This window comes from Lepidochelys kempii, chromosome 5, assembly GCF_965140285.1.
Source record: "Lepidochelys kempii isolate rLepKem1 chromosome 5, rLepKem1.hap1, whole genome shotgun sequence".
Lineage (NCBI taxonomy): Eukaryota > Metazoa > Chordata > Testudines > Cheloniidae > Lepidochelys > Lepidochelys kempii.
The window spans coordinates 124,548,345-124,557,487 of record NC_136384.1 but is presented as its reverse complement, the minus strand read 5'-3'; the positions used below and the strand labels follow the sequence as shown (position 1 = coordinate 124,557,487).

The window sequence follows — 9,143 nt, the reverse complement described above, 5'->3', positions numbered from 1 at the left end:
AAGAGTAGCTCAGTTCCAGAGAGCTCTGCACAGGTGCAAGTAACACCAGCACAGAGAGACCATTGCATGCTCAGGGCTTAGAAACCACCTTCCCATCCATAGCCCTCCCACATATGCAGCCAGCAGAAAAAGCAAGCCCAACCATGTTCAGAACACACTACAAGTCTTTCTACCTGGTAGCTACAATCCCTAATTATGCAGGCAGTAGTGCCCTGGAAAGATAGCCAGTTGGGGGCAAGAAGCATCTCTTTCCTTTTCCAATTTCTCCTTTTAATATTCAGACCATTGGAGTGTAGCAAGTGTGATCTCTATGCTCACACCTTGGATCCTCCAACAGGCCTTTGGATTAAACACTTGAGCCCATGGGTGAATCATGCTGGGGTTTGCTGAAATAACTCACTGCTCCTTGTGCCATAAATACTGTATCTGGTGGGTTAGTCAGTTACTGCATTTGCTTTGTATAACTTAAGATTGGTCCAGCAACTTTTTTGATGTGGTATCTTACGGCTGACCCTGGCTTGAGGATGTGTTAGAACCACCCCTTCCCTATGGAAAAATTAGCTGTAAGGGCTGTGCTGGGGAAATGTAGGCTGCAATGCTCTTCATGGTGTAAAGAAAATCCAGCTTCTTTCCAAGTTTGAAGCAAATATCTGCTGATGTGAAATCCACTCATTGACCTCACACATTTTATTAGACTTGGACTAAAGAGGAAAGAGCTTCACTGGGCTTGAACACAGAAGTCAGATTAGCTGACCAGTACTCCTGCAGTCTGTACCTTTACTCACTCCAGCAGGGTTCCACCTAGCTATTGCTTTTACTCACTCTTCCCTGTGAGTTTGCTGGAGGGGCCATCTTTAATCCATAACAGAGCAGAGTTTAAAACACACCTCCAGTTCCACAGGCAGACTAGCTTCAGTAATTGCTCCCTGTCAGTTAGGGAGTTTCTGACTTTTCTGCAGAAAAGGACCTAGGGGTTACAGTGGACAAGAAGCTGGATAGGAGTCAACAGTGTGCCCTTGTTGCCAAGGCGGCCAATGGCATTTTGGGCTGTATAAGTAGGGGCACTGCCAGCAGATCGAGGGATGTGATCATCCCCCTGTATTTGACATTGGTGAGGCCTCATCTGGAGTAGTGTCTCCAGTTTTGGTCCCCACATTACAAGGAGGTGGTGAAAAAATTGGAAAGCGACCCGCACAGGGCAACAAAAGTGATGAGGAGTGGCTGGGGGAACTGGAATTGTTTAGTCTGCGGAAGAGAAGAATGAGGGGGGATTTGATAGCAGCTTTCAACTACCTGAAAGGGGGTTCCAAAAAGGATGGATCTAGACTGTTCTCAGTGGTAGCAGATGACAAAACAAGGATCAATGGTCTCAAGCTGCAGTGGGCGAGGTTTAGGTTGGATATTAGAAAAAACTTTTTCCACTAGGGGGGTAGTGAAGCACTGGAATGGGTTACCTCGGGAGGTGGTGGAATCTCCTTCCTTTGAAGTTTTTAAGGTCAGGCTTGACAAAGCCCTGGCTAGGATGATTTAGTTGGGGATTGGTCCTGCTTTGAGCAGGGGGTTTGACTAAATGGCCTTCTGAGGTCCCTTCCAACCCTGATATTCTATGAACAGCTTAGTATCCTCAGTCGATTGGAGAACAAGGCAGGCCCTTTCCAATGAGATGACCACTTTGTTACTAGTCTCCATCTCTGGGAGCAACACAGCCATTCCTGCTCATGATGCTGTTGCAGTGCTGAACCCGAGAGACCTTTCTATCCTAACTCAGGCTTGAGCTACTAAGAAACAGTGATGGAGCTGCCTAGATGACACTACCTACTTGTGACTTCAAGCACAGACAGAAGCTCTCAGGAAAATGCATTACAAGCCCAGCACTGGTCTGATCATGGATCTCCCACAACCCTGAGCCATGTGCCTGTACGGTTATTGACCAGGCTAGGTTTACACTAGGAAGTAGGAAAGGTTAGGCAGGTGCTTGGCTAACAGCAGGGAGGAAGGACGCAGGCTGATGTCCATGCTTCAGCAAGATTGGCTGCTGCTCTGTCTTGCAGCTAGTCTCCCTGTGTGTGCGCGCAGGGGTGCGTTTTGACAACTCCAGGCAACTGGGATTTAACAATTCACCATTCCTTTTCCTGGACACTTCCAACCTGTTGAGCTTCTTACACTGGATTAGAGGCAAAGCCTGGCAGTCTCCCACCACTGTATGTGACCCTTTTAACTTCGCTCATTACCAATAGTAGGTTCTCAGCTCTCCACACACCCCATTTCCTCTCATGGCCATAGTGCCGTAACACACTGGGCTCTTCCCTCTGTTACTTGGTCTCACACAGTCTGTATTGTTGCCTTACTACACACTGGAAGCCAGATGAGTGTTCTCAATGGGCTGTTGCCTCCTTCTACATGAGAAAAGTCTCAATGGAGGCACCTGAAGAGATGCCTTCACCCAGGAGACAAGCTCAGCCATTCTGGAGCCCTGCCAGAGAAAAAGTAGGTGCAAGGGGTGTGTGTGTGTGTGTGAGAGAGAGAAGAAGAGGGGGATGGGGTCATCTGTACAGTAAATGTTTGTACAGACCACGAGTCGGGGAGGGAATCACATTAAGCAGACAGGAATTTGAATGCAGTTGCAGTTTATTGTGACATTAAACCCTAGTTTTACACATTACACAGCTAGGGAAAATATCAAGCTCAGGAGCACTTCCTGTGTACAGAGGAAGACAGCTGTAGGTATGTCCTGAGAGAAGCAGACTAGCCCTGCAAGGGATGCAGTCCTGCATGACTAGTGATGCCATTCTGTAACTGGTAATATATGGTTCTGGGGAAGCGTGCCTGGGAAATGACATTCAGGTTCTGTAATTCTGAGGTCAGCTCCTCCTTCTGCAGTCCACCATCTGCCAAAGCAGGACTACGGCTTCAGCGAGGAGACCCCAAACTAGCTATGCAGGCAATTCAGCTGGATTCCTTCCAGCAGCAAGGGGAACCCTTCAGGCCTCCACCTTCTTTCCTTCCTCCACCAGCTCATCAGGACACTGTGGGGAGTCTCCCGCGGGAGTGAAGGGTCCCACGATCCAGTCCAGGGGAATGTTCTGCATCACATATTCCAGGAGCTCATCCAAGGACTTCTGGGCCTTGGTCACCATCTCCTGACTCCGGGCAAGGGCACTGCTGGACAGATCCTGGAAACAGCCGGCACTGGAGAAGGAGGCCTGGAGATCTTCTGTACTGCTCGAGATCTGCTGGGCCTTGTCCTGGATAGTGCTGGGAAGGCCCTGGATGCTGCCCAGGAGAGTAAGGCAGGTGGTTTTCAGTTGCTGGGTGAGGCTCTGGGACATGGCTAGAGCCTGAGCTTCAACCTGCTGGAAGGAGAAAGAGACTGGAGTATCTGCAAGTCTCCCCTGCAGATGGGGGGGGGGGGGGGGAAGTTCACTGGAGCAAGGCTGTGAGGGCAAGAAGGAGGAGAATACCTTTGCGGAGTCAGGATCCTCCTGCCCTTCCAACTTCCCCCTGCAGTACTGGAGCCACATCTGGTACAGACGGTCCTGGCCATTGTGAAGCTTCTGATCTACGGCCTGCTTGGCATGGCTGATCTGCAGGAGGAGAGGGCAGTTAGCTGGGAAGAGCAGGAGGCGGCTGGCCAGGGAAGCTCTCCCACAGCTAGGTGTGGGCAGCAGGCAGGCAGCACTACTGCAGCGACACAGCTGGGCCCTTGGAACAAACAGTGCCAATGGCACTGAGCATGGGAGGCTGCAGACACCGTGACCCACAGCAGCTACACGGTAGGGGAGAGGGGTCGTGTTCCTACCAAGTCAATGATTTGCTGGAGCTGGGAGAGGGCCTCCAGGGTGCACTGCCTGGCTTGTCTCATCTTGCCCAGGGCGTGCTGGTAGGCTCGCTGGCGCAGCGTGCTCGACAGGGAACCCAGACGCACGTAGTAACTCCGCTGCTCTGCGGGAGCCTCTCCAGGCCCCTCAAGGGGAGTTGTGGCAAGCTCAGCTGGAAGGGGGAAAGGGTCAGTTGGCAGCAGTGGTGCAAGTAAGGCAGCAAGGTCAGGTACGCTGCACCATTAAGACATTTGTTGCTGGGATGACGTACTGGAATGACGTTCGGTATCCACTGAAAACTGCAGGGCTCTCAGGAACCACAGCAGTGAAAGGAGCAGAATGCTGGCAGCTCCTCCGGTGTGTCTGTACCACCCCCAGCTGGCCCCCACCAGCCCTTCCATGTAGTTGCATCTCCTGTCTGGAGACTGTAGAGCCCCCCGCACAAGGCGGGGGGGGGTCGTTTGGGGGGAGGAGGGGTGTCACATGCCTCCCCCGCTTTTGGGTCCCTCCCATGAGTCACCGTACTGCTAAGAATTAAAATCTACTTGTACCACCAATTGGCAGGGCCAGGATACAAGGCAGGGATGCGTTCAGCCCTCCCAAAGCTTGTGACCGATGCAATCTTTCCCAGGGCACGATTGGATGCCCTGCAGCACCGACCAGTAAGGCAGCAGGTAGCTGCACAGGGAGAAGCGTCAGAGCCATGAGACAGGGCTAGCAGAGGGCCCAGCATGAAGGAACCAAGGGAGGGCTAGTAGCCATCTAGGTTGCAAGCTAGCCTTAAGGAGAGGTGGCTCTTTTGGCAGCTCAGGCGTGAACACTGAACAGCTGTGAATCCAAGCCGTGCCCGAAGACACCAGGGTCACATTGGTTTGTATTCAGCAGAGGGGATCTTACCAAGCTCCTCCTCCGTCATGGGGAGGTAGTAGTCCACCAGCTGCTCAGATTTCCCCAATGCTGTGTCTATGACACTTCCAGCCATCTGCCCCATACGGGAGCCCATCACTGTGCTCATGCTCCTGGTCACGGCAGATTTGGTCACCTCCACGCTCTCCTGGACAGCCCCTTGGGCCATGCCCACCATGCTGGTCACTGCATCCTTGGCCTCAGTGACCGGGCTGCAGACAGCATCCTTGGCACCCACCACTGTGGCACACACGAGTTCTTGGGCATCCAAAGCCACCTAGAGGAAAAGGGATCAGAAGAGAGGTCACTGAACACCTAGCAGAAGTGAAGGGCCCACAGCCTCATCCTGCTCCAGGACCAGCCGTGACACTCGTGTGGTTACCTTCTCAATCGGCTGCTGCAGGATGGGCAGCTGCTCCTCCAGTCTGTCCAGACCCCGACAGGCATATTCATTGGCTGCTGCAACTGAAACATAACCACAGAACTCGTTCCCTTAATTCCTTCATGTGCACAGATCTTGTGGGGCTGCTAATCCGTGTACACTGGAGGACTGGTGTTCCTAAGCAAGTGTCCCCAGGTTACTGATGGGAAAGCCAAGGAAGAGGGGTTGGGCAAGTTGCCCAAGGCTATGGAGCCAGTCTGTTTCAGAGCCAGGTTTAGCAGTCAGGAGATCCGGCTGCCAGTCATCTGTTCATCCACCCCCAGCTTCTCCTAGAGGGTTTCAGGAGTCTCCAGTGCCTGCAATGGGCTCAAATCCTTTTAGCATTGGAGCTGCTTCCTGTACCCTCTAGCAGGTATTGCTCCATGGCATTAGGTGCCATACACAGTGCATGTGGCTGTGTGGTACTGGGCCAGCCATACACACCAGGGATTGTGGCTGGGCACTGCCTGCCTCTAGACTGGTCCAGCTCACCGCTGGTACCTGAGCAGGAATCCCCACCAGCAGCTGCTGCAGCCGTCAGAACTCCTCCGCACAAGGCCAATGCCTTGGCCAGATCAAGTTTAGGAGCTCGCTGAGTTGAGGGGAGCAGGAGAAGGGAGTTTGTGGATTCTGTTTGCGGCCAGTTGTAGGCTGAGCTCAGTAGTGGGCCTAGAGCCACTGTAGGCTGAGCCTGCCCCCTGACCCACCTCCCCCGCCACACACACAGGAGTGTTCCTGCCTCCCTTCCCTTACTCACGCTGTGGCTCCAGCTGGTCCAGGATGGGCTGTGCCCCGGTAATGGCAGCAGAGGTGATGGCCCTCACCCCAGTCTCTACTACCTCACAGACCCCTTTGATGGCTGGGTGGGTCTCTTTGGTGGCAGCGTAGCTGGCAGAGGCCATCTCACAGGCAGAGCTGACCAAGGGCAGGCCAGCCACCCTGTCCCCTGCAGTCTAGGGGAGGGAAAGAGGAGTCAGTTGAGGAAGAGCTCCTGGCTTCTCAAGGTGCCCCTCCTGTCTTATCCTCTGGAACTACTGATTCTGTAGGAGACTGCCCAGCTCTGAGGACAGTCTCCTGTCCATTTCACCTGGGTTTCAGTGGCCTGCCTGTGAGATTAGTTACAGACCCAGAAGCCTGGTTCCATTGGAACAGCTGCCAATATTCAGCAAGGTCACAGGAATGTCGTTTCCATCCTGGCACACCCACCAACAAAACAGAACTGTGTCATGATCTTGTTCCGTCAGCGAGAGCAGGAATGGAGAGACCTTTTGTCTTCTCAAGTGCAGTCTCTCTCGATCAGGAACCATGTCTCGGTCCAGCACCCGGTACAATGCCCCCACTGGGCATTGCAATCAACGGGATTTGCCAGTGTTCTAATGCAGACAGCATTCACAGGGTCACCTGTGCTCCTCCCGGATTCAGGAGGCACATGTGGGCAGTGACTACGGCACTCAGAGCTAGAATCATTGCCTAGTGTTGTGGTTACGAGTCCCTGTCTCCAGCAGTGGAGACATTCAAGCTAGAACAGCCCTTCCAGCCGCCAAGCACACCTGCCTCCCCAGGAGGGACCCACCTGTTGCTCCTCTGCCTGGATCTCCACCTGTGGTTCATTTTCCTTAGCAGACATGGTGGAGTGAGATGTCCCTGCAAGACCCAAAAAGGAATATTGAGTGGCTACAGCAGGAAACAGTGAAATCAAGGAATACCAGGAGAGCTGCTCCTGGTCCGTTTTCTCCAGGAGCCAGACCAGGCTGTCCCCCTGCAGTAAGTCTCTCTCTACAGAGAGCAGGCCAGGCCCTTAAACCTTTGATCTAAGGCAGGCTCAGAAACAGCCAGTTCTTCAAGCCCAGGGATGCACTCGTAATCCACACACCTTGTGGGTGTGTTCTTCTGTCCCATGTCGTGGCACCAGGACCAGTTAGAGAGGCAGAGATTAATTTATTGGCTTTACCGTCTTAGCGAAGAGCCTTATGGCTTTTAGCTCATGCAGTAGAGGCTCATGCATTTAGGTCCAGAGGTCCCAGGTTTAATCCTGCCCATTACCAGGGTCTTTTGGCATTACACACTCCCAAAGCTTCTCCTCAGACTTCTACACCCAACAATGCCTCCCAAGGGGAGCACCAGGACACCTGCACAGCTCATCAGAGGCACCCTCCTAGTTTAGTCTTTTCCCAGATAATACCGGGGCTAATTCCATTCGTCCCAGAGTACGATCACTGACAGAAGTTATCCTGCTGAAGGTAGTAGCCATTGACTACACACACAGAACACTGAATTGAGAAGTTACCACTGGGGAGCCTTCAGGGACCTCTTGAGTGAGTAGTGTAGGAGTCTCCCTGGATACTGAATTACATAGGAGATGATCATAATGGTGCCTTCTGACCTTAATATCTATGAGTCCACATGCCCACTACAGCAGGCTGGTTATTTTAAAGCCAATTTAGCTGGTAAAAATACAAATATCTTCTATTGTCAGGTAAAGATGGTCTGGTAAAGAAACAGATTCCAGTTCAGGTAAGTTGACACCATCACTCCTAGAGGCGAGCGTGAGACCACTATCTAGAAAGCTATGGCCAGGAAGCATTTCCCTTATGGGAAGGCACCAGGCTTGTTTTCCTTTAGTGTTTCCTGCATTATCTGTTTCAGATACATATTGGTTACCCAGCACTCCAGTCTCAGCTGAATCAGCCACCTCAGTCAAGTGTTTCCACCTGCAGATCTTTAGGACAAGCCAGAACTCAGACCACAACCAGAAGTCCCAATCCCCATCCCTGCATGGGAACAGCATAGCTTTGCTCAGGTAGAGAGGTGAGTAGGAGTTTTTCCCCTAGTCCAAACTCTAATTTAGTTCTCCTTGTTAAATATTCTATTTTCCTCTAGGGAAGCCTCCATCTTCTTGAACATACCATTAATCCAGGCCTCCCAGTCTAGAAGGCAAATAGTTTCCTTCCCTGGACCATTTGCTCAGAAGACTGAACTCAAAATGCTTTACACAAGTACAACTACTAAGCACTGAAACTAGCTAAAAGCTTCTGACCATTCAATCCTAGCCACTACTGGCCATCAGGCAAGACATTGGGTCACACTCTGTGTAAGAAAAGAGCCCCCATCGAAACAAATACAGAACCTAGGAACCAGAGACATAAGACAGAAGTTAACCACACATCCTACCAAACTTCTACACTGCTAATCCTTCACCAATACTCAAACCTCCCTTAAGTCTCAGCCATTATATTCCTGTGATGATGTCATCATAGGGCTGGGCACACTTGACAGACAGCTCAGGAGACCAATCACACAGCTGCATTCTCTACTTTGCCCAGTGAGAGCTGTGAGCCCATGAAAAGTTACAGGGTGTGAGAGTTGCCAATCTTGGTTGGATGTGTTCCTGGAGGTCTCATCACATGACAATCTTTAATTAAAGATTAATCTTTAATTCCTGGAGAGTTCAGGACAATCCTGGAGGGCTGGCAAACCTAGTTTCAGATTATGAGCTGTTTGGGGCAGGCCTTTTACTCTGTGTTAAGACAGTACCTAGCACGATGGGATTTCAGTTCTGATTTTTGCTTTGAAATGCTACGGTCATACAAATAATAATAATGGTTCATATTCTCAGAGTACTCCGGTTGTTCTCTCTGAAGAGCGCCTTTACGCTCCATTTCCCTGGTCACATTTTCAGTGTAGAAGATTTTTGACAGTAAAACCGTCTAAGAGAGGAGAGTGCTGGTAGCTGTTGTATTATTTTCCTTTCCTGCCCACTCCAAAAGAGGCTGGGGAAGTTATTCTGGCCCAGCTGGCACAAGATACTCCTCAGTTCATTTATAGCTTTCCTGTTGGTTGACTTGTCCAGGGAAGAGAACATGGCACAGGTTTTTAAAGGTATTTAGCTATTGCTCCTCTCAGCATTGCAAGGCCTAAGTGAGTTAGGCCCAGGACCTCAAAGAGAGTTAGGTAGCCCCACACTGGGCAATAAGGGGTTAAAGACTGAGTGCAATTAG

The 9,143-nt window shown here is 51.3% G+C and overlaps 1 protein-coding gene across 1 annotated transcript; it reads right to left on the bottom strand.

Annotated features, from left to right (window-relative positions):
• Nucleotides 1-2,981: 2,981 nt before the first annotated feature.
• On the bottom strand, nt 2,982-6,772 carry LOC140912144 (perilipin-3). The gene is made up of 7 exons (XM_073346310.2): nt 6,719-6,772; nt 5,903-6,098; nt 5,107-5,189; nt 4,716-5,001; nt 3,800-3,990; nt 3,462-3,584; nt 2,982-3,353 (listed from the first exon to the last, which is right to left on the bottom strand). Exons 1-7 carry the CDS (start codon nt 6,770-6,772, stop codon nt 2,982-2,984), a joined length of 1,305 nt encoding a protein of 434 aa, XP_073202411.1.
• Nucleotides 6,773-9,143: the final 2,371 nt, after the last annotated feature.

Excerpts from the sequence above, each read along its gene's own strand:
- LOC140912144 (XM_073346310.2), bottom strand. The coding sequence starts at position 6,772 with ATGTCTGCTAAGGAAAATGAACCACAGGTGGAGATCCAGGCAGAGGAG. Across the intron at positions 6,099-6,718 it reads TCCAGGCAGAGGAGCAACAG|ACTGCAGGGGACAGGGTGGC; the intron begins GTGGGTCCCTCC and ends TCCCTCCCCTAG. Across the intron at positions 3,354-3,461 it reads AGGATCCTGACTCCGCAAAG|CAGGTTGAAGCTCAGGCTCT; the intron begins GTATTCTCCTCC and ends TTCTCCTTCCAG.